This window comes from Hakea prostrata, chromosome 2, assembly GCF_041222555.1.
Source record: "Hakea prostrata isolate BN-2017 chromosome 2, UWA_Hpros_2, whole genome shotgun sequence".
NCBI lineage: Eukaryota > Viridiplantae > Streptophyta > Magnoliopsida > Proteales > Proteaceae > Hakea > Hakea prostrata.
Window position 1 is genome coordinate 56,019,152 of NC_142601.1, and position 24,103 is coordinate 56,043,254.

The window sequence follows — 24,103 nt, forward strand, 5'->3', positions numbered from 1 at the left end:
GAGTAGGGACTACATCCCTTCAGTATAGAGGAAGGCATTTTGTTAATCAGGTAATATGCAGTCAAGATTGCGTCACCCCAAAAGTGTTTGGTACTCACATTTCAAACAACAAAGAACGACTAACCTCCATTAAATGGCGATTCTTCCTTTTTGCCATACCATTTTGTTGAGTAGTGTCAACACAAGAGGATTGGTAAAGAATCTCGTGCGGTGGTCATAAAGGTCAAAAAAAGGGGCCAAAAAATACTCTTTCGCATTATCACTGCAAAGAATCTTAATCATAATCCCAAATTGAGAACGGATCTCAGCAACATAACCACAGAAAAATGTTAAATAATTCAAAACGTGAATTCATTACATAAAGCCAGGTAACCCAAAATGCCCTTTTCAATAGAGTTGAATTTATGATTTTTTTTTTCTTTTTCGGTGGGGGGTCTGTGGCTATTTGGCACTACATAGGGGATTTTAGGTGAATAATAACAAATGGGTTTAATACGTTTTCCTTTTCAAGTTCACAAAAATCCCATCTTTGGTACCAATTGGAAATTCATAAGCTTTTTCACTAACTCAAAATGGAGATTGATTTGGTTCAACATCTATGATTATGAACATCAACTCATCCTTTTCTTTCTTTCAGATAAAACAAAACTGCATTTAGAAAGCGATTCATTATTCCAAGTCTCCGACTTACACCCTTTAGGCATTAGCCATCCACTTGTTTCTAGAGACCCGTTACATTTCCTCCTCAATATCTGCCAAGCTCATGTCACCAGGGAAGATAAGAGAATCTAAAACATGGTTGTCAAGGCGACAAGGGGATGCTAAGCGATAGAGGGCAACAAAAACCAAGGCGAGAAGGCGGCCGCTTTGACAACTATGATCTGAAAGAAGATGAAAGCCCCCATGATGGAGATAGGCTTCAATTTCGGTGTTTAACATGCTTCTAAAGGGAGGTTCAGTTTATCAATCCCTTGAAGGTGCTATCTCCCTCAGGCATGAAATTCATGTTTCAGCCTATCGCAGAGAATGGATCTCTATTCTTCTTCTTAGAACCAACCTCAAAAATTAAAAAGTGAAAAAATGAAAATAAAATAAAAATGGATATATATATATATATATATATATATATATATGAGAGAGAGAGAGAGAGAGAGAGAGAGAGAGAGAGAGAGAAGACAATGGCAAAGAATAGTTGACAAAGAATCTCAAAGATAAACAAGGGAAAAAAGAACAGGATTACCAGAAGTTTTTAGGCTTTTCCGGTTGTTTTGGTGTGAGATGTTTATAGCGTAACCACTGGTAAACCCAGAAGAATAAAGGTTAGAGGTATATCCTTGTTGGAGAAGGCCACCTTCATTGGAAAAAGACAAAGCTTACAAATTTTATCCCTCATAATTGTGATTTTATAAAGGGTAGAATTGTAAGTTTTTCCTCCTTCAAAAGGTAGCTTTTGGCTTTTTAGTAAAATCTAAGCTGATGATATAATTACTTAACAGGAATCAACTTACAGAGTGAACTAGCCTGATATTATTGCACACAAGTGGGGGTGGTAAGTGTGGCTTCTTCAAAAGGAGGCAGTCATGATATTAGGTCAAGTGACATAGGGGGTACTTATAATTTATCCCAAGTATATCCACTACTAGCAACAGTAATGCAACTTCACCATTAGCAAAATAGCACAACAGAGAAGCAATATGAGGAGAAAATTCTATATGCACAAAATGGATTCAGAATGGTCTCCAAGTGAGGTTCACAATTGTACTCACACACTGATATCCTAAAACTAGGCACCTGTGGAGTTTTAAAGATGGTACACAAACAACAAAATAAGTGTGATGAGTGATGGTATGAAAAGTAAGTCCGTGTCATGGAACCGTATTCTTTTATAATCCAGAAGAGACGAAGCAAGAGTAACAATAGAATCTTACACTCTTAGCTGAATTCAGCCTCTCCAAAGAGTCGCATAAAGAACGTTCAAAGTCATCAGACAAATCATTTCCTTGATTGCTACTTGATATCTTTTTCTCCAGTTCACTAACCTCAGCTTGCATGTCAGAGCATTTTGTATCATAATAGGACCTTAGATCCTTTTCTTTCCTCTGCAAATCCTGAAAACCATCTTAAATGATAAATTTCCATCACAGAACCTAACATATTGTTAACAAAAAAAAGTTGATAATATATATGATCTCAACTCAAATAATTCACGTCCATGGAAAATAAATATTTCTGCTCGCAAGTGAAATCTTGCTTGTTAAGTATATGAACAGACAGTACTCTGGAGTGCATTGAGTAGAAACTTGATAGGAATCTTGGTACCGAGATAATATTGAATGCCCAAAACCATATAATAGAAGAAACGAACACCTATGCATTATAAACCACACACCATATACTACATAAGAGATATAGAAGACAACACCAGCACCAAACAAGAAACATAATTGAAGCAGAAGTAGAAGACGGAATATCCAGTATCAATCTTGTACCCAAAACTTAACAGCACATACCTTTTCAAAAATTAGGAAAGAAATGAAACAGAAATGAGACTAGAACAAACAGCATACCTTGGATAATTCCAACAATGGTGTCAAAGTCTGTACTGTATTGCCAGCTCCTTCGTCATCAATTTTCTCCCTTAGACGTCGTATCTCATTCAGGACATTAAACTTCTTCTGATTCTGGAGAATAAAACAGGTATAAACATTGAGAAAAGCAAGTAAACCAACATATCCAAGAAACAACAGAGAGAGAGAGAGAGAGAGAGAGAGAGAGAGAGAGAGAGAAGAAAGCAGATATGTTCAATTGTGGTATACCCATAACGACAACTTCGACACTTCGTAAAACATTGATTTTCACGGAAAGTCATGAAACTGGACCCCAAAAAACACAAACAGTAATCAAGAATACCCTTCCATTATGACATACCCAGGAAAGAAATTATCAACTAACCTGTTCGTTTAAATTAGCTTGCAAAATCTTAACTGAATTGTCAGCAAGACTCAACTCCTTCTCAAGTTGTCGAATAATGTAGTCGTCCTCTTCAATGTTATTAACATGAGAAAACTACAATTTGCATCATGTGGATTAGCATAGCTACATGAAACAAAGCCGCTTAAGAGTGGAAAAGCAATCAATTTACCTCATCTGTAGATTCGGGCGGCAATTCAAAGACACGACTGACGATCCACTGAACAACAGGAAGGATAGCTTTAAGTTCAAGACCTCGAATTTGATAAGCACGGAAAGGGTAAGGACAACCCATGGACTTAAGAGCCGCTTCAACTACTTGTGTAGACTTACTGCATTTCCATCACAATTCACAACCGCAAGTAACCAGATAAGAAAACCCTTAGCAAACAAGCAGAGACAGAGGGGAAATTGGTTACTTGCATTTTCGATTGAAGAGCGAAATCTTCGTGGGTGAGGTTTTGGAATTCGGGTGGTAAGACCTTTGTAGCAAAGATACACCAGGCAAGGCCATCGACGAGCATATCACATTCGGAAACCTGAGAATCGGCAGAACGATAACCGGCGGATGCGAGAAGATCAAGAATCGAGTGAAGAAGAAGCTTGTCAGGGCGATGCATCTCTGCTTGCTCTCTTCTCTGCAATTCCGCAACCCTTGCAGTTGCGTTGATCATCAAAAACCCGGATCAACAAGTCGATCCTGGGACAGGCTCAGAATGCTGCTCGGCGAGTCCGGATCAGCTAACCGTCGGGGGAGCACTCTATGCTGCCCGACGGCTTTACCAAATAAAGAGATGATTCGGATTCCTCAGGAATTGGGTTATGGATGTTTTTTATTTTTTTTTATTTTTACTTGTGGGTCCCACAGAATTTGTGGTGACCATCGGAAAGCACAGAGTGCTTCCGGAATGATGATCCGGATTCCGGCTGGCATCGGATCATTTTCTAATATTATTTTGAGTAAATTACATTCAGCCCCTCAGAGTTTACCACAACCACACCCAACAATTTAAAATTCACATTCACCTACCTTTGTTTTTTTTTTTTTTTTTCTTTTTTTTGGGATGAAATGACCATTATATCCGAAATTGCTTGCGGGGTGTAACTGTCCAGATAATACAACAATTAAAGCGACTAATAACTACTTCATTTAAAATCCATTCTATGGATCTGTGATGTATTTGATGAAAATTCGTACGAAAAAAATGATTATTGTAAAGGCAAATCATATTATAATAATAATAATAATAATTTTAATTAAATATCATTGTTTTACATTATTATAATAAGTAGGAATATCAAACAAGAAACATTTATCTCAAACATATATGTATATATAAAACAAAAAAGAAAAAAAAATTGGTGAAATCAAGCACCAGCATAGTTCTGAAGGGAGTCGGTGTTCATATTGGAGAGACAATAAGTGATGTAATCGATGTAATTGAAGGGTCGGAAGAGAAGAGGGTGATCTTCATCCACAAGCTCACTAGGTACCGCAACTACTTCTCCATCATTTGGAATTGCAAACAATGCAATCGAGTACCTCTCTTCGTCTCCCCTCATCACCACCCTGTGTTCCAATGCATGAAGTCTTCCATTGCTCCATGCCTATACATGGATTTTTAATCACCACAATTAATTAATTAATTTTCTATTATCTAGACATTTCATCAATTCAGTTAATACAAATAATATTGGACGATCAATTAATTGATTACCTTGCAAATCTCACCAACGACCACAAGGAAAGAACCTTGCAAGGGTGACAATTGGAACCAATGGCCTTGTTTGGTGCGTAACTCGAAGCCTTTCACTTGGTCTTGACACAAAACTGAGAGGTAGCTTTTATCGGTGTGGGCTAACAAGCCAAGACCTGCATCATCGTTTGCCGGCGCTGAGTTATATTTGATCATACGGAAGGCAGGGTGGGTGCTTTCTGCAAGAGCATTGAACCGTTTTGGCATTCCATAGCTGTCTAGTATCATTCTCAGGATCATTAGCTGCAACTCCTGCATCTTTCCACACATGCTGCTCATGGTTTGGCTATTAACAATCCAACAATAGATTTTCATCAAGACTCAGGTAAGAGTTTAATTCATTTGGGTATAGAAAATATGTATAGTTGTGATCACTAGCTCACCAGAAAGATGGATTGCCATGGGGCCACATGAGTTCTGTAAAAGCTTGAGCTGCAGGGAGGCAGTGTGCATCATCGACTCCTAAACTCTCATACAGTGGAGCCGCCTTTGAATTCCCTCTGTACCCACGAGTTGGTTGAGGATTTGTGTTCTTCTGTTTGGTCTCAGTTGGAAGATCAAACAAAACCTTCATGGCCATGAACATCTCTTCACGAAGCTCTGTAGGGATCACATCATATCCCACCCAGAAGCACCCATACTCTTCGCATGCTTCTCTCACTTTTCCACACAATTCTTTCCATTCTTCACTCCCTTGTTTTGATTCCAGCAGCTTCTTTGTGAGATCAATATATGGAATTTTAATCTCTTCTTCACAAGAATCAAAACCCATTGATTTCCTCCCTCTCTTTTTTCTTTTCAGCTCTTCAGCTATCTCAGTAAGTTGGAACGAGTTGAAACAGCTTCTCTTTATATAGGGAGAAAAATTCATTTGCAATTGTTTGAAACAAATTTCCTTGGCTTATTCATGAAAAAATAATACACAAGAAAATGACACCCGAGCTAATATTACACTTTTTAATTAAACACCTTTCCCATTACTTTTAAACGACACATAAGAAGTAATCCAAATAGATAATATTCTTGGGAAATTTTGTCAGATGATTAGATTTTGAAAAGGATTTAGGCAAAAAGATATTTTTAAAAAATTATACTAAAATGAATTCTAATTTTTAAAAATAATTACTAAATTCAAAAAAATTGATAAATTTTTTCTGCCAACTAATATTTACAATGAGCTACTTAAATTACCTCTTAGTCCTTCATTACAAATGATGAAACCAATGAATGATGGGAGGAGTGAAAGCTATAAAAGACGATGTTGTCGGTCTTAAAATTGCCATGAGATTGAAGGAATTCATAAGCACGTCTCACAAGTTTTTATATAAAAATACTTGAGGATAATTTAGGCAGTTCATGGTAGAATATTAGTTGGACATGAAACATCATCAAAGATTTAGGATTTGATAATTCTTTTCAAAAATAAGATCTATTTAAGTAGAACTTTTTTTTAATTATCTTATGGTGTAATATTTTGCTTTACAAATTTTAAAAATAATATGTGTTCATTAATTATATCGTTTTCAAGAATATATCGGATTATAATTCAATAAAAAATATACACATATTTTACTTACAAAAGACAAAAAAAATTAAAATAACTTAGGTTTCATTATTTTTTTTCGAAAGTAAAACCCTTTAATTTTTTGAATCCATGTATGAAATGATAGGATTAGGACCCATTTGAGAAAGAAAAAAAATAATATATTTTACTTACTAAATTTAACTTGATATGTAACCCACAATATCTCCCTAATGGTGTTCCAATAAATCCATATAAGACATCATAAGATCTTAGAAGTTTCCCTCTACACATCTTCTTCTTTTTTTAACTAGAAGGAAGTGCTGAATTATCAAAATTATTTTTTATGACAAAATAATATTATTACCAAGGTCTTCTATTGCTTTTAAATTTTACAAAAATATATTATATGATGTGGACAATTAATGATGTGTCTATATGATAATTTGATAAATGATGTGGACAACAAGCTCTCACTCAAAACCAATGAACCGATCAAGTTGGAAATAATTATATGGATCTGTTTGTTGTAAAATTTTTAAAAATTAGGATCAATCGTCATTGATGTTTTTAAAAAATCAGTGTGACTAAATAATTCCTTTTTTTTTTTAAATAGAAAAAATAAAATGACGTAACCAGCAATGCCAAGTGGAAGAATGCTATAAGTTTCAACGTGTGGTCTGATTGGCCACCATATTTAATAAGCACATTCATATTACTAATTTTTTTTTTTCTTCAAAATACTGGATTCCAAAAAAAAATCCATATGAGAGAAATCTTCATTTATAAGCACAAAAATAGAACGTATATTCTCGCAAAGATCATGGTTGATTATTTTTATTGATGGGTCACTATCCTAAAAATCAAAGTCCCCATTGGGTTGTGTTTGGCTTATTCGAGATTATTTTCATGATTTAGTGCGTGTATGTATGTAATATATAATTTCGAGATTTACAATATATCAATAAGGTCTTCGTCACCTTTATATTTAAGGATTAGAATTATGATTAATTGCATTAAAATAAAGTACAATTATGTAATAAACTTGTCTGTTGTATAAGGAGTCGTACGATAAGATGGAAACACATTTCTAACTCCATTGATTTCTTTTGCCGTGTTAGAACTTAGAAGTCTATCTCATTTCTCTAATGTAGATACTTAAGTATGCAACACTAATCTTTGTCGTTTCTATCTCTCATTTTTCCTTTTATTTTTTAACGTTGGGCACTATGCATTGAATAAATGAATTTGGGAGACCTTGATTAAGAAAGAGAAAATCAATGTCACTCTTTTAGACATTACTAAGTAACCAGATTTTTTTTTGGTAGCCACATGAAGAGAAACATGGGATCACACACCAGCATAGATCTCCAGGGTGTACGTTTTTACTAGCTTTAGAGTTGAAATAATTGACATAATCCATGTACTTGAAATAAGTGATATAATCCATGTACTTAAAGGCCGGAAGAGAAGAGGGTGTTCTTCATCTACTAGCTCAGAGTCCACCTGAACTACTTCTATGAGACAAGCTCATGGTGTGCAACTGATCATTTTGCTTGTGGGAGAGTGTAACAAAATTGCTTTCAAATTCATCATAATTAACCAACTTTATTCTCAATTGATCAAGAGGGGTTTGAGTTATGATTAAAGTATATCACCAACAAAAAACTTAAAGAGTCGAAATTGTAATTCTATTGTAATTCAAAATTATAAATACAAATGTTGAAGCGTCAAGCGTGGATTCAAACTGAAACAGAGTTCCTACATTTAGATGTTAAACTTTATTTGTAAGTGTCTCTTCTTGTTCTATATAAAGGAGGTGTCTAGAATTTAATTTGTTTGTAATTCCCTACAATGAGCCATAGGGATTGTGACATATGGCTTTAATATCGACAATCAATATATATTAAATCTTAGATTAGGAAATCACATTAGTATCTCCACAATTTCTCCTACTTCCTCTCCTCTTTTCTCACAAAGGCCCAAGTCGAACACCGGATTAGTCAGGGCAAAGCCTTGGAAACCGGGTTTGAAAACCAAAACAAAAAACAAAAAAAAAAGGTAATCATGTGACATGGAAAATCCAGTCTACATGATTTCATTCAGTAATCTCAAGGGTCTGTAGTCTATCATCTTTTCTTTATTATCTCATCATATTTTTCCCACCCTCCCTCTTCTTCTCTGTCAAGTAAGGCTTTGCAGTGACGTCAAAGTTAAGTCTTTATCCGTCATGAGGTTTAACAGCATTAGAAAAGAAAAGAGAAGGTAGGAGAAATTTTTGTAGATGCTAACGTGATTTCCTAATCTAAGATTTAATATTGATTGTCATATATTATATGGCCAAATGTCACAATTCCTATGGCTAATTATTGGGAATTATAGACTATGTAAATCAAGGTGTTTGTTAGTTTTCTTACCGAAGTATGTGTGTTTTATATATAGATGAATTTGTGAGTACTACTTTTAGACGTTATTTGAAAGTAGTTTTCTTTGGAGTGCAAGCCATTGGGATGCAGGGAATGCTTTTATCTTGGGGGTGAGGATGTAATGGTTTAACTCGATCTGCACAATGAAGGGGTGGGGTTTAAATACTTTAAGGAAAGTATGTTTTCCCACGACTCAACTTATTTATGTGTTTACACTTGAAGATGCGTAGTGATGTTATCGATCTCTTCTCGACATCTACAAAGAAAATTTGTTGCACCAATCTGATAAGTTTTATTTTATTCTAGTAAATATTTTATTGATTTAATTGTGTTATACTTGCTGCCTGACCACATTAATTAGGAACAGATGAAATCACACACCAGCATAGATCTGGAGGGCGTTTTTGCTGGGGTTGGAGTTGAAATACTTGAAATAATCCATGTACTTGAAGGGTCGATAGACAAGAGGGTGTTCTTCATCCACCAGCTCACTGGCCACCTGAATTACTTCTCCATCCTTGGGCGTTGCAAACTGAATACACGAGTACCTCTCTGCGGCTTCCCTCATCACCACCCTGTGTTCCACTGCATGAAGTCTCCCGTTGCTCAACACCTACATGGTTTGTACCAAAAGATGATTAGTATGTGCTACACGCCATGCATGGCTAATATGAATTAATTACTAAAGGTCCTTAAAGCGAATACCTTCAACATCTCACCAACGATGACAACAAAAGAGCCTTGCATGGGTGTCAGCTGGTGCCAGTGGCCTTGTTTTGTGAGCAACTCAAAGCCGTTCGCTTGGTTCTGGAACAAAACTGTGATGAAGCTCTTGTCTCTGTGAAACCACAGGCTTTGGCGGCCTTCATTGTAGCCTGGAGGTGATGGTTTATAGCTTGCCAAACGCAAGACATAGTGGACGCTCTGTTCAACTGCATCCAAGTATGATGGGATACCATAACTCTCTAGTATCATTCTCAGAATTAACAGCTCAAGTTCTTGCATCTTTCCACTCATGATATGTAAAATCCGGCTATTAACAAGCCCAGAAACACCAAACAAGCCAAATGTTGTCATAAGATAAACTAACACAGAATGATTTGAAGGAGATCGAACCAAATATGTAAATACATTAATAATGGAACAGATTAACTTCTTTTTGTTTCACTCACCAGAAAGATGGATTTCCCTGGAGCCACATGAGTTCTGTAAAAGCTTGAGCTGCTTCAAGGCAGTGTGGCTCCTCGATGCCTAAACTCTCATACATAAGAGGAGCCACCTCTGGATTACATTGGTAGCCACGGTAAGGTTTGGTACGAGAGTTCTTCTGCTTGGTCTCAACTGGAAGATCAAACAAATCCTTCATGGCCATGAACATCTCTTCACGTAGTTCCCTAGGGACACCATCATACCTCGCCACAAAACACCCATACTCTTCACATGCTTCTCTCACTTTTCCACACAATTCCTTCCGTCCTTCACTTCCTTGTTTTGATTCCAACAGCTCCTTCTTAATATCAATATATGGGACCTGAATCTCTCCGTCGCATGAATTGAAACCCATCTCCTCTTTCTTAATTTCTCTAATTCCTTAGCTATGTTAGTCAGTAAGAACTAAGAATCAGTACCAGTTCCTCTTTAGTTTCTTTTTGAACAAATAGTTCCTCTTATTCAGGAGAAAAAGGAAGCAACTTAATTGTGAGGGATATGATTCGTTTTCCAAGTAATTAATGGGATTTTTTTACCAAAATTTAATGGGATTTTTACCAAATTTAAAGAATATTAAATCGACATAATACTTTTCGAATTTTCCTCAATTAGTTCGTTTTAGATTATTTTTTTTAGATACACTTCATCTGTTTAATCCATTAATGATATATCCCAAATTGTAAATGTTGATTTATAAGTATAATAACAATTATGGATATTGGGGTTGTATGACAATGATGCTAACACACTAATTATGTGCAATTTGCCAAGTTTGGCACAAAAGTCGCCGAAATCATGTATGGTAAACCGGTATAAAAATAGTATGTTGGTTCAGTAAAAGTGTGTTGAACCGAGTGTTTGGTACACAATTTATATACCAACAAGAAGCTCCAAATTGAAGCTTCTCTAACACGGAAGCAATTCTCCTAACAAACATGAATGTGCCCTAGACTCTAGGGATACTTCCGTACCCATGCCTAATAGGAAAGATACATTGACTTGACAGCCCATCTGGCTCAAGCAGCTTGCCTGCTGAATTGTTGATTGCGTATGGCAAGGACTGTCCTGTTAGATTGCCACTGCCACCTGCTAAAGCCGATGTTTCAGGACCGTCAACTCTCACGTCCGAGGTGTGAACCACTTCGGAGATCCAAGCCAGCTAGATGATCCAATGACCACGATCATCCAAGTTCTATTATAAATATCCCTCCTCTACCTCATTTAATGTTACCTTCCATCACTCTCCCATTGTTCTCTAGTTACTCAGCTCAAAGTTCTAAAACCCAATCATCGAGATGGTATTATAATTGATTATGACTTAATCTTCAGAGGTGGTTAGGTGATCACCTTGACCGGCCTGCTCTCTCTTTTCTCTCTGGGCACAGATTCCAGTCCAACTAGAATGGGTTCGACCTCCGTTCAACCTAAGGGTCACACTCAGTCGCAAAAGATATAATTGCTAGGAAAATAAAGCCTTAATTAGGTTCTGTTTCACACGTATCCGGGGTAAAACAAGTAGTGCTTGTGTACTGTAACCTATCTTATTAAGCCTTGTGTGTTTTATATTATCATTACTCTCTTTTACAAATAAAGCGTTCGATCTTCCTGAGTGCACTCTGTTCCAAGAGAGCTCGTTCTCTTCAATTCTCAATTGCTAGCTATTGTTCACAAATTGGATACAATAGGTTTGCTGAACTGAAACTGCATGGGTAACCCTATTCTAGGTAACATGCAACTTTGTAAGACTAATCAAGATAAAGGACCCAGCAACAAAGATTTAAGTGTTTGGTATTCTTAAATAAAATCTTAAGATTATCATTTAATCGTAGATCAAATTGCTACGAAAAGATTATTACAGATCCTTAGTAATAAGAGCACAGCGAGCTAGGTGATTTTACATTTAACAGTTAGAGATGCTTCAGAAAACCAAGGAACTGTGAGGAACACTGAGAACATTACATAGAGCTATAGAAAGAGAAATTCTTCTAACTATACGGATGCACTCAATTAGAAAGAATAACGGTACCACTTGAGAGAGATAGAAGGGCAGGATCAGGATCATAGTACGCCAGCAAAGTTTTCAAGTTCGTTTCTGCAGTAGCGATCAAAGGCAATATGTTTCATATAATCGATAAACTTGAAGGGCCGGAAGAGACTAGGGTTGTTCACGTCCACGAGTTCATCAGCTACCTCAACCATTTCCTCATCCTTTGGTGCTGCAAAGTTTGCAAATGAATACCTCTCTCTGTCTCCCCTCATCACCACCCTGTGTTCCGCCGCATGAACTCTGCCGTTGCTCCACACCTACATATGTATAGTCAAATTTATCACCATCAACTTCAACTCATGATCTCTGCTACCAATGTACGTAATTAATACACCATTAATAATGAGTAAATAACACTAATAGGTTTGGGTACGTCTTGAAACGGGTTTTGGATTAACTATTTGTACAGGGGTAAAACTGTAATCGCATGGAAATTAGGGTTTTGCGTTTTCCTAGATGGGATTAAGAAAATAGTCTTTATTTAATACTCTTTTCAGTAATAGTGATCGATGAGTTTGTGTAAACCTGGAGCATCTGACCGATGAAGACAAAGAAAGAGCCTGGCACAGGTGAAACGCGGAACCACTGGCCTTGTTTTGAACGGATCTCCAAACCATTTACTTCGTCTTGGCACAGAATGGTTATGATGCTCCTGTCGGAGTGGTTTAGCAGGCCAATGGCCGCCGCATTGTCGCTAGTCGGTGGTGGTGGTGGTTTATATTTCATCAAACGTAAGATAGAGTGGGACTTCTCTGCAAAAGCATCGAAGCATGAAGAAAGACCGTAGCTCTCTACTACCATTCTCCGGATCAGTAGTTCCAGTTCATGTATCTTCTTGGTCATGCTGCTCACAGTTCGGCTGTTAACACACCAAACAAGCAGCCAAATATTAGCAAACGAACGTTCCAGCAGCCAAATATTAGCAAACGAACGTTCCTTATAATATGGATTATCAATTCTTTGTTCAACTGAAAACAAAGTTGTGCGTGCATGGGTCACCTGAAAGCCGGATTTCCATGGGGCCACATGAGTTCTGCAAAAGCTTGAGCTGAGTCGAGACAGTGAGCGTCATCGATGCAAAGACTCTCGTACAAAGGAAGCAACTCTGAGTCGCCAAGGTACCCACGCAGAGGTTTTGAACTTGTGTTCTTCTTTTTGGTCTCCAATGGAAGATCAAACACATCCTTCATGACCATGAACATTTCTTCACTTAGCTCTGTGGGAACCCCATCATACCTCACCATGAATACGCCATATTCTTCAGATGCTTTTCTCACTTTCCCGCACAATTCCTTCCACTCTTCACTACCTTGTTTTGATTCCCAAATATCCTTTGCAAGATGAAAATATGGAATCTGTATCTCTCCTTCACAACGATCTAAATCCATCTCTCTCTAGCTAGTTGCTGCCAATAAGGATGAATACCCTACGTACTAATAGCTAGCTCCTCTTTATATAGAGATACAAAGACATTAACTTAATGCAAACAGATCCTCTCCGCCCGGGCAGGCCTCACCATCTAGTGCGGGGATGGGCAGACAGATGATGGTTTCAAGAATGAAGAGAGTTTAGATGATTGGTAGAAATTTGAGCTCTCTTCATATATTTCTATCACATATTAGGCGAGACCGACCTCTTATTTTTTTACAAAAAGAAAAATCAGAAGTCATCCGCTACTGAATCCCATTTCTAATGTGTAATAAAAAAAATATGAAGAAGCACAGACTTCTACATTGATCCAAACTCAATTAAGATGATGGCGTGTTTCTAGAAAAGAACAACACATGATCAGTTGACTTCTTTAATTTATCTTTACTTGTTTTTATGTTAATTATATTGTATTATATTATATTATTTATTTATATTGGTGCATTAGTAGTGAAGAAAATTGAATTAGCTAGGTTAAACTATTATATATTAAGACAACCATGTATGGACATAGGCAAAATATTAATTTGTTTATTTTCGTTCTATTTCTGATATCTTACCCTTTAATCCTTGGCATGAGAAATGCCTTCGCGTCACTAAACCTAATTACAAACCATTTTAATTGAACGTGATTATCGCTTGAATCCAGGGTTGACGTTGTAACGGTAATAGCCTTAGGTTGTCATGAACCTAGTTTATGTGTATGTTTTAATTATTATATGAGGACGAATGAGAGAAAGCTAACTTCCCTTCAAAGTTGACTTCTCCTTTGATGCCCTTTTCCTTTAATTTCGATAAAATGGATTCCCAGTTCTTGAAGTTCCTTTATTATGACGAAAAATGGACATTGGTCCCATAGAATCCCTACTACGTCCAAGATTTCTAACCTAATACTCAATATGATGTACTAGAATGGCCAAACTCCCTCTGAACATAAAATGTCTTTTTCATATAACTTACAAAATAGCTAGACTTAGCTCGTGAGGCAAATCCAACACTGCCCATCATGATCTACGTGGGAGTTTTTCAGATAAACTTTGGTTCTAGTGAGTATGAGATCAAAAGTTTGAATTTCTTTAACACCAGGGGTGAAAGCCCACCATATAATTAAAGTTATCCGTCTAAAAATGTAGTCTGAAAAGGGTAGTGTTGCAAGCAATATCTACCAACTCTATTCCAATAATAATATTAGCTGGGTTGAATTATCATATCTAGGTATTCCCTAAGTTATCAAGGACCCTTGTTTTTGACAAATTTCGATGGAATGTGGGTTAGTTTCATCTTCCATCAGACCATGGGTTATCAATTTTTTGAGAATTCAAAAACTACCTAAAGCCTATAAACATTCACAATGAAACAAATACATAGAAAGAGTGATTAAAAATTAAAAAAATAGATCGAGGAAGGTCCTATGGACCGTCATTGGACTATTGCATGTCATACCTTTAAAGGTATTAATTTTAGTGTTCTTTTTACACTTTTCCATCATATATTTAGGAAAAAAGTATACTTTTATGCAAGGAACTATATTTCGGCGAATTTCGCCTGGTTCGAAGACTAGCGAAATAAAAAACCCACCGAAATCGATATTTTCAAAAGTCGCCGGAAAATCGCCGAAAAATGGTCGATTTGCCGGCGAACTGGCGAAAATTCGTAAAACTTCGCAGAAGTCGACGAATTTGAAAGTTGAAAGAGTAACAGCAAAACTCAAAATTAACAAACTGATGCAAATCAGTCAAGCTTTCTGCGGTGAAGAAGAGATATACACCTGCAGAAGGCAAAACTACAAAAAACCACAATGAAATCTCACGGCGACGGAATGTAAGAAAAAAAATCCAGAAAAATGCTTTAAATCTATACTAGAAGCTTGAAGAAGAGTATGATACGAAATCGATTAAGCTCAAATGGCTGACCAAATGAATTCGACGACGACAGCAACTTCCCTGAAGCCTAATGGAAGCCTGGATATGCGACCAGAGCAAAGAGGAACGGAGCTCAGAGACGGTGACGCGACCAGAGAGAAGAAGAATGGCGGTGAGATATTTCGTTTGGGGTTTTTTTTTACTTTTTCTATTACTTAAATTGAAAAGATAACTTAAACATCACGTCTTCACGTGCTTGCCTGTTGGGTTTTATATATTTTATTATTTAAATTAAAAAATCATCTTACATAATACACTCCACGTGCTTCCTGCCACTTTATTTAGTTAATTATTAATGGGGGTAGGGATGTTTGGGTAATGTTCAATTAAATATTCACAAAGGCAAATGATCGAGATATTGTTTAAAAATCGGCGACATTTCGGCGAATTTCGCCGGTTTCGCCTAGTTCGCCCAAGTGCGAAACGGCGAAATTTGCCGAAACTTCGTTCTTTGCTTTTATGCACCAATAATAGTCTAACAAGTGAAGAATCCAACTCTCTCTCTCTAGTTGTGCATGTGTGATACTTCGAGGGATTTTGCTTGGGTAGTGCATCTGATGTTATACTACTTGTGCACACCGTTGGATGAACACCAAGTGAATTTCTTTAAATTTCAATTGCTCAAAACACCAAGTGTACGTATAATCAATTGAAAAGGAAAAAACATTTTTTTTCTTTAAAATAAATTGAACAAAATTTTGAGCGATTAAAATGTAGTAGAACAATTGTGACAAAGTATCCAACGGTGGATACCACGAACTATACAACATCAAATACACTACCCAAACAACATCCTACCTCGAGGGGTAGGGGTGTCAACGGTTCGGGTTGGGCCTAACGGTTTCAGGCTGAAAAACACTCAAGCCCAAACATGGAACATTATGGGTTCGGGTTCAAGCTAACTAACGGTTTGTGCTAACGGTTTAGAATTGGGTTTATTAACGGTTTGGGTTTGGGTTTACTAGCGGTATGTTTTGAGTACTTTGTTGATGTGTGGAATTTATCAAGAACATGTAAACACATATAAGCATTAAATTCTCTCCAAGTCTCTTATGTTGGGTGTTAAAAAAAAAAAAAAAAAACTCTACGAAGAAGTAAAAATTATAGAAGTAATACACAAAATAAAGTTGGCATCTTGATGAATTTTAGTGGGTTAATGTCTCTGCTTATTCTCCTCCCCCTTCTTGACACTTGTAAAAATGGATTAAAATAAAGCATTAAAATATTTTCAAATGATAATACTCTTGCTAAATATTTACTAAGTCCATCTTCCAAATGGTAAAGGCTTTGGCTGGCTTGTTGTTTGCATATTCCAAAGCAAAACAATTAAGGAAAACAAATGAATACTTAGGAGTTTTCATGTCCTTTACATTTAAATTAAATTTATTTTATTTATTTATAATGGGTTGGATTGGGGCCAAACTGTTCGGGCTAGTGGGGCACACATGGGCTAGCCCAGCCTAGCCCGAACCAATGCGGGCTGAGGTTGTTCAGTCCAAACACAACCCATTAAGCTTTGATTCGGGTCGGTTTGGGCTATAACAGTCCGGTTTTAATTGTTCGAATTAGGTTTTGACACCCTTATCGAGGGGTGTTGTATTTTTTTTATCCAGGTGTTTGTTAATTTTCTTGTCGAAGTATGTCTGTTTTATATACAGATGAATTTGTGAGTACTACTTTTAGACATTATTTGAAAGTTTCCTTCGGAGTGCATATGCCATTCGGATAAGGGAATTACTTTATCATGGGGGTGAGGACGCCATAGCTTAACTAAAAATATTTTAAGGAAAGTACGTTTTTCCATGACTCAACTCATTTATACGTTTATACTTGAAGATAGAGCGATTATCGATCTCTTCTCCAACATCAACAAAGAAAATTTGTCGCACCAATCAGATAATTTTATTTTATAGTAAATATTTTATTGATTTTATTGTCTTATACTTGCTGCGTGACCACATAAATTAGGAACAGATGGAATCAAACACCAGCATAGATCTCCAGGGCGTTTTTGCTAGGGTTGGATTTGAAATACTTGGCATAATCCATGTACTTGAAGGGTCGATAGACAAGAGGGTGTTCTTCATCCACCAGCTCACTGGCCACCTGAATTACTTCTCCATCCTTGGGCGTTGCAAACTGAATACACGAGTACCTCTCTGTGTCTCCCCTCATCACCACCCTGTGTTCCACTGCATGAAGTCTCCCGTTGCTCAACACCTACATGGTTTGTACCACAAGATGATTAGTATGTGCTACACGCCATGCATGGCTAAATGAATTAATTACTAAAGGTCCTTAAAGCGAATACCTTCATCATCTCACCAACGATGACAACAAAAGAGCCTTGCATGGGTGTCAGCTGGTGCCAGTGGCCTTGTTTTGTGAGCAACTCAAAGCCGTTCGCTTGGTTCTGGAACAAAACTGTGATGAAGCTCCTGTCTCTGTGCGCCCACAGGCTTTGGCGGCCTTCATTGTCGCCTGGAGGTGATGGTTTATAGCTTGCCAAACGCAAGACATAGTGGGCGCTCTGTTCAACTGCATCCAAGTACGATGGGATACCATAACTCTCTAGTATCATTCTCAGAATTAACAGCTGCAGTTCTTGCATCTTTCCACTCATGATCTGTAAAATCCGGCTATTAACAAGCCCAGAAACACCAAACAAGCCAAATGTTGTCATAAGATAAACTAACACAGAATGATTTGAAGGAGATCGAACCAAATATGTAAATACATTAATAATGGAACAGATTAACTTCTTTTTGTTTCACTCACCAGAAAGCTGGATTTCCCTGTGGCCACATGAGTTCTGTAAAAGCTTGAGCTGCTTCAAGGCAGTGTGGCTCCTCGATGCCTAAACTCTCATACATCAGAGGAGCCACCTCTGGATTACATTGGTAGCCACGGTAAGGTTTGGGACGAGAGTTCTTCTGCTTGGTCTCAACTGGAAGATCAAACAAATCCTTCATGGCCATGAACATCTCTTCACATAGTTCCCTAGGGACACCATCATACCTAGCCACAAAACACCCATACTCTTCACATGCTTCTCTCACTTTTCCGCACAATTCCTTCCGTTCTTCACTTTCTTGTTTCCATTCCAACAGCTCCTTCTTAATATCAATACATGGGACCTGAATCTCTCCGTCGCACGAATTGAAACCCATCTCCTCTTTCTTAATTTCTCTAATTCCTTAGCTATGTTAGTCAGTAAGAACTAAGAATCAGTACCAGATCCTCTTTATACAGGAGGCAAGGGAAGCAACTTGTGAGGGATATGATTCGTGTCCAAGTAATTAATGGGATTTTTACCAAATTCAAAGAACATTAAACCGACATAATACTTTTCGAAGTTTTCCTCAATTAGTTCGTTCTAGAAGTTTTTTTTTTTTTTTTTCTAAATACACTTCATCTGCTAAATCTATTAATCAGGGTGCAAGCTTTGCCTTGACCCGCCCTAAACTCAAATAGGGTTTAGATTGAAGATTTTGGCGTTGAGGGCGAGTTAAGGCTAAAATATTTTGGCCCACTCCAAGGCAAAATGGTATGTAAAGGAAGCTTACCTGTGACTCCAGTACAAGTGCCCGTACGATGCCTAAAATCAATCAAGAGGTGAAGTGGAGACTCACTCCAAGGCAAAAAGGGGGGGAAATGATGAGAGGTGGCGCCCCTTTTTGTGGATGTGACCGGTTAGCCCAGCTAGCACCCAAAATAAGGGGCCAAATCATTCATTTATATGTGAATAAATTTCTTTATATTACTCTAGACTCTAGAGGTTATGAGGACTCCATTGAAATGAATAAGATATACAGTTGTGAAAGCTATGCAATCAGTCGTTTATTTTGCATTACCCTTTCTTTTCTTTTTTTGAAATAATTTTCCTTTGCACTGATGAAAAAGTCAAGCAATTTGCGGTTTAACATCGCTTGCATCCAGCTCGGCAATCTGATTACAACATATTTAAAACGAAACCTCATGCATATAAAAAAAAAAGAAGCGTGGCACCATTGCCTCAAACATATTTGAATGCTAGGAGTCATCATGATCATTTCCACCCAGAAGCCTATCAAAAGGTTTCCATTTTGTACCAAATAAGAAATCAATTCCCAAAATGGCAAGTAGAAGCATCAAATCTTTCCAAAACTCAATATTCTTGGTGGGGCAAGCATCGAGAGAAAAGCAATACATTCGAAAACAGAAATGCTTGCCTTCAAAAAATAACAAATAGAAAAAACCAGGATGATTTCCGTGTAAATAAATTTCAGATAAAAATCAAGATGGCAGCTATCATGAGCAAGAAGGGCTGGCGTGGTTAAATTGTTTGAGTGCTGCACAATTATTATGTAGTACTGAAGTTGAGCTCCGTGGTACTGTGGTAGGTTACTCCCCATCTAAACCTGGTCCTTCTTCATTTGCTTCTCATTCATGATGATGGAAAGAAATTTCGGCGAAATTCGTCAGTTTCGCCCCCCTGGCGAAATGAAACCGGGGGCAAAACGATATTTACCAGATATCGCAAAATATCGCGATATTTCGGGAAAAAAAAAATTTGTGTGCTTTTTATACTATTTCTTGCACTTTTTAGGCGATTTCTCTCGCGATTGTATCACAATCTTACCAATTTTATCACAATGATTCAAGACTCAAAAGTTAATGTGTTAAATGTAATTCGGAAGAAAATCTACATAGAATAACTTATAAATAGAAAAACTTTTTATAACAAAATCATCAAGATTAATGAGGAATCTTACCAACTATATTCTAGTGATCTAGTCCTCAAAAATCAACATGCCAAATGTGGTTAGGGCCTGTTTGGTTACATGAGTCTGGAGATTTCAAATATCTAGAGATTTCAAATCTATAGATTTCAAATCTATGGAGTTATAATTTATAAAGTTAGATGTTTGGTTGTGGAATGAAATCTATGGATTCATCCTAAAAAACTATTTGATCGACATGATTTTTGTGAATGTGCAAATGTATAGCTTTTTTGAAATCTCTGGATTTCACCCCTTACCTATAAATCTACAGATTCGCGTTTTTAGTGTAAAAAGGTGAATCTCTAGATTTCATGAATCTAGAGATTTTTACAACCAAACGGGTATAATTCTCAGATTCATGAATCCAGAGATTTGAAATCTCTGGATTCATGTAACCAAACAGGCCCTTAGGGAAGAATATATACATGAAATAATTTATGGAAACTTTAATTATGAATATATTTTGTAATAGAATCGTCGGTTTATCTTTCCAACTATGTCCGAATGATTTAGGCCTTAGAAGGTAACACATTAAATGTGGCTAGGCAGGAGATTTAAATGGAAATATTTATTAAGAAATAATTTAAATTATCAAAATCAACATGCCAAATGTGATTAGGGAAGAGTGTATACATGAAATAATTTATGGAAACAATTTAAATTATTAATGAATCTTATAAAAGAATCTTTAGAGTGATTTGATAATCGTTCCAATTATGTCCTAATGATGTAGGCCTCATAAGGTAACATATTAAATGTCACTAGTAAGGGAATTTAAATGGAATAATTTTTAGGAAATAATTCAAATTTACCATATATTTGCATCAGATTAGGATAGGCATCAAATTTACCAAAATTATTGGGTAAAAATACTCAAAAAAATTGGGGGCAAAATTATTGAAATTTCTTTCCCTGTAATCATGATATCGATTAACAAAAGCGGCGAGCTAGGAGGAAGAATTGAGCAGCTAAACCCTGCTTCACATTTTGGTTGTTTTGAAATAGAGCATCCCATCTAGAAGAGATGGGCTTCCTCGCTTCAATGCTCCAAACCCCATGTTTAAATAGTGGCGGTTTAATAAAACCGCCACAAAAAAAAGGTGCCCAATGCAAACCGAACCGAGTCTCTTTTCACTTAAAATCGTTTTTAGCACATGGGTAAAATGTCCAATGACGATTTAATCAAACGTACAACACTGAGCACGCGCGGAGGAGTGCAAAACGATTACATGCTTCTTCAGTGTAAGTATTTTTAGTTTTTTTCTTTTAGGGTTTTCATTTTTCATTTCTTGCATTCCTTTATCTCAGAGGATAGAAGATCATAAAATGATTATATCTTGTTCTGTTTCATCAACGCAGGCCAACATCTTGGAAGGTTTTGAAGAACAAATCAACTGAAGGATTTCAATCTTTGTCATATCTGGCCGGTCTATTTAGCTTCATGCTTTGGATATTTATGCATTACTGAAGGAGGGTGCATATCACCTTATGGCCATTAACCTCACCGAATGTGTGACGGAGACATTCTGAATTTTCATCTACTTGATCTATGCACCAAGCGGATCTAGTGTATCAAAATAAATTCTATGCGTAGTTGCACCTGACTCCTTTTTATTATAGATCATCCCTTGAGTTGTTTTAACGCCAGAATTCAACTTATTGATGCTGCTTCTAATCATAAATGCTAGAGCTGGAGCTTTCTACTTGATCGTTTAACTGATTGTATATGTAGCCCCAGAAAATAGTAAGGTCTAGATTGTTAGATTACTTTGCGAATAGCCTTCTCAGTTTTTGTCCTTGTGGCACCCTTAAGGATTATGGTATGGATATGTCACGATACCAAAGCTTTAAAGCTTTATTTGGTTTTGTATACTCTTAACTGATTTACTAATAAATCAACAGAGGCAGGTGAACCACACAAAGATATAGAGCGTGGAATTCATGCCATTTACATTAACCTCATTCCTCACCTTGGATGCAGTGATGTGGTTCTCTTATGGTTGTCTTCTGGATAACCTTTACATAGCTGTAAGTGCGTGATATATGCATGCATGATTCATCTGGTAACTCGAATGGTTATGATCTATTTGAATATATGTAACTTGGGTTTTCTTTTGAATAATATAGGTCCCAAACATTCTGGTTTTCATCTTTGGGGTGCGTCAGATGTTGTTATGTACTCCTATTCTAGAAAACATCCAAATCTGTAAAACTACTCAAGATAAAGGATCCAACAATATAATACACGTACAAGGATTTAAGTATTTTGATTTTCTCAAATAATAAATTTTACAATCATCGATCATGTAATCATAGATCAAATTGATACGAAAAGATCATTACCGGTCCCTTAGTAATGAGAACAAAGCGAGGTGATTGTACTTAATAAATTAACTACATACATGAGAGAGAGAGAGAGAGAGAGTGGATGCTTCAGAAAACCAAGGAACTGAAAAGTGAAACACAGAAGACATTATTGTAACTGTAACTATACGAATGGACTCAGAAAGAGCGACACTTGAGAGAGATAGAAGGGCAGGGTCAAACGCCAGCAAATTTTTCAAGGGCGTCTCTGCTGTGCTCAGTGGTAATATAGTTGACATAATCGGTGTACTTAAAGGGCCGGAAGAGACCAGGTTTGTCGACGTTCACCAGATCTTTGGCCACCTCAACCAATTCCTCATCCTTTGGTGCTGAAAACACTGCAAACGTATACCTCTCTCTTTCTCCCCTCATCACCACCCTGTGTTCCACTGCATGAACTCTCCCGTTGCTCCACACCTACACATATATAATTAATTTATCATCATCAACCACAATTTAATGATATGATCTCTGCCATTAAATTGCAATAAATTAATACACCATTAATGGGTACCTTGAGCATCTCACCGACGACCACAAGGAAATAACCTTGCATGGGTGATACGCGGAACCACTGGCCTTGTTTCGTGAGGAACTCGAAACCATTCACTTCGCCTTGGCACAGAATGGTTATCATGCTCTTGTCTGTGTGGGTTAGCAGGCCAATGGCAGCATTGTCCGTAGCCGGTGGTGGTTTATATTTCATCAAACGTAAGATAGGGTGTGACATCTCTACAAATGCATCGAAACATGAAGAAACACCGTAGCTCTCTACTACCATTCTCCGTATCAGTAGTTCCAGTTCATGTATCTTCTGGGTCATGTCGCTTACAGTTCGGCTATTAACACACCAAACAAGCTGCCAAATATTAGCAAACGTTCCTAGTTTCTCCCATGCAGCAATCCTCCACTATGTTAGGTTGACGGCAAGAAAAGATTGAAATCGAGGAGAAATAAAGCTTTTGAGTAACTCACCTGAAAGCTGGATTTCCATGGGGCCACATGAGCTCTGCAAAAGCTTGAGCTGAGACGAGATGGTGCGCGTCATCGATGGCAAGACTCTCGTACAAAGGAATCGCCTCTAACTCGCCAAGGTAACCACGCAGAGGTTTTGAACTTGTGTTCTTCTTTTTGGTCTCCGATGGAAGATCAAACACGTCCTTCATTACCATGAACATTTCTTCACGTAGCTCTGTGGGAACCCCATCATACCTCACCATGAATAAGCCATAGTCTTCAGATGCTTTTCTCACTTTCCCACACAATTCCTTCCATTCTTCACTTCCTTGTTTTGATTCCCAAAGATCCTTTGCAAGATCAAAATACGGAATCTGTATCTCTCCTTCACAACAATCTAAATCCATCTCTCTCTAGCGAGTTCCTTAGCAATTGCTGCCCGTAAGTATGAATGAGGTACCAATAGCTAGCTAGCTCGCTCCTCTTTATACAATGATACAAAGTGATTGGCATACGTTAATTGAACATCTTTTCAACACGGTAGAGGCTTGTACTCCCTTCACATCTCTCCACAATATTAGGAGGGGCTCACTTAGGAATTTTGACTAGAAAAAGCAAATTTGGCTTGGGTGTTGCATAATTAATGCGCAACACTTGTAACCTACGGTTGAGATTGAAAAGTTGACCGAAATTTCAATCTCGACAGTTTGTTTTGCCAAGAGATGAAAACCCACTTGT

At 37.2% G+C, this 24,103-nt stretch overlaps 6 protein-coding genes across 8 annotated transcripts in view; all 6 read right to left on the bottom strand.

Annotated features, from left to right (window-relative positions):
• LOC149025040 (paramyosin-like protein) overlaps positions 1–3,757 on the bottom strand; it is a 33,152-nt gene extending 29,395 nt beyond the window's left edge. For all 3 annotated transcript variants that reach the window (XR_016171692.1, XR_016171691.1, XM_089145240.1), the window contains exons 1-5: positions 3,394–3,757; positions 3,143–3,302; positions 2,953–3,066; positions 2,568–2,681; positions 1,929–2,108 (exon numbers count right to left, since the gene is read on the bottom strand). Coding sequence is in view for 1 of the 3 variants with exons in the window: in XM_089145240.1 (XP_089001366.1) it covers positions 1,929–2,108; positions 2,568–2,681; positions 2,953–3,066; positions 3,143–3,302; positions 3,394–3,644 (819 nt within the window). In the remaining 2 variants the exon portion in view is untranslated. The remainder of the gene's footprint in view (positions 1–1,928; positions 2,109–2,567; positions 2,682–2,952; positions 3,067–3,142; positions 3,303–3,393) is intronic.
• A 413-nt stretch (positions 3,758–4,170) lies between these two features.
• On the bottom strand, positions 4,171–5,569 carry LOC149025041 (putative 2-oxoglutarate-dependent dioxygenase AOP1). The gene is made up of 3 exons (XM_089145242.1): positions 5,111–5,569; positions 4,689–5,013; positions 4,171–4,578 (listed from the first exon to the last, which is right to left on the bottom strand). The coding sequence occupies exons 1-3, from the start codon at positions 5,497–5,499 to the stop codon at positions 4,339–4,341; spliced, it is 954 nt and encodes a 317-aa protein (XP_089001368.1). The 5' UTR covers positions 5,500–5,569; the 3' UTR covers positions 4,171–4,338.
• A 3,479-nt stretch (positions 5,570–9,048) lies between these two features.
• LOC149025042 (putative 2-oxoglutarate-dependent dioxygenase AOP1) lies at positions 9,049–10,239 on the bottom strand. Its single transcript, XM_089143056.1, has 3 exons — positions 9,848–10,239; positions 9,381–9,708; positions 9,049–9,288 (listed from the first exon to the last, which is right to left on the bottom strand). Exons 1-3 carry the CDS (start codon positions 10,237–10,239, stop codon positions 9,049–9,051), a joined length of 960 nt encoding a protein of 319 aa, XP_088999182.1.
• A 1,492-nt stretch (positions 10,240–11,731) lies between these two features.
• Positions 11,732–13,481, bottom strand: LOC149025043 (putative 2-oxoglutarate-dependent dioxygenase AOP1). The gene is made up of 3 exons (XM_089143057.1): positions 12,931–13,481; positions 12,457–12,790; positions 11,732–12,188 (listed from the first exon to the last, which is right to left on the bottom strand). Exons 1-3 carry the CDS (start codon positions 13,317–13,319, stop codon positions 11,943–11,945), a joined length of 969 nt encoding a protein of 322 aa, XP_088999183.1. The 5' UTR covers positions 13,320–13,481; the 3' UTR covers positions 11,732–11,942.
• Positions 13,482–17,261: 3,780 nt separating this feature from the next.
• Positions 17,262–18,451, bottom strand: LOC149025044 (putative 2-oxoglutarate-dependent dioxygenase AOP1). The gene is made up of 3 exons (XM_089143058.1): positions 18,060–18,451; positions 17,593–17,920; positions 17,262–17,501 (listed from the first exon to the last, which is right to left on the bottom strand). The coding sequence occupies exons 1-3, from the start codon at positions 18,449–18,451 to the stop codon at positions 17,262–17,264; spliced, it is 960 nt and encodes a 319-aa protein (XP_088999184.1).
• Positions 18,452–22,294: 3,843 nt separating this feature from the next.
• On the bottom strand, positions 22,295–23,866 carry LOC149025045 (putative 2-oxoglutarate-dependent dioxygenase AOP1). Its single transcript, XM_089143059.1, has 3 exons — positions 23,384–23,866; positions 22,923–23,247; positions 22,295–22,825 (listed from the first exon to the last, which is right to left on the bottom strand). The coding sequence occupies exons 1-3, from the start codon at positions 23,770–23,772 to the stop codon at positions 22,586–22,588; spliced, it is 954 nt and encodes a 317-aa protein (XP_088999185.1). The 5' UTR covers positions 23,773–23,866; the 3' UTR covers positions 22,295–22,585.
• Positions 23,867–24,103: the final 237 nt, after the last annotated feature.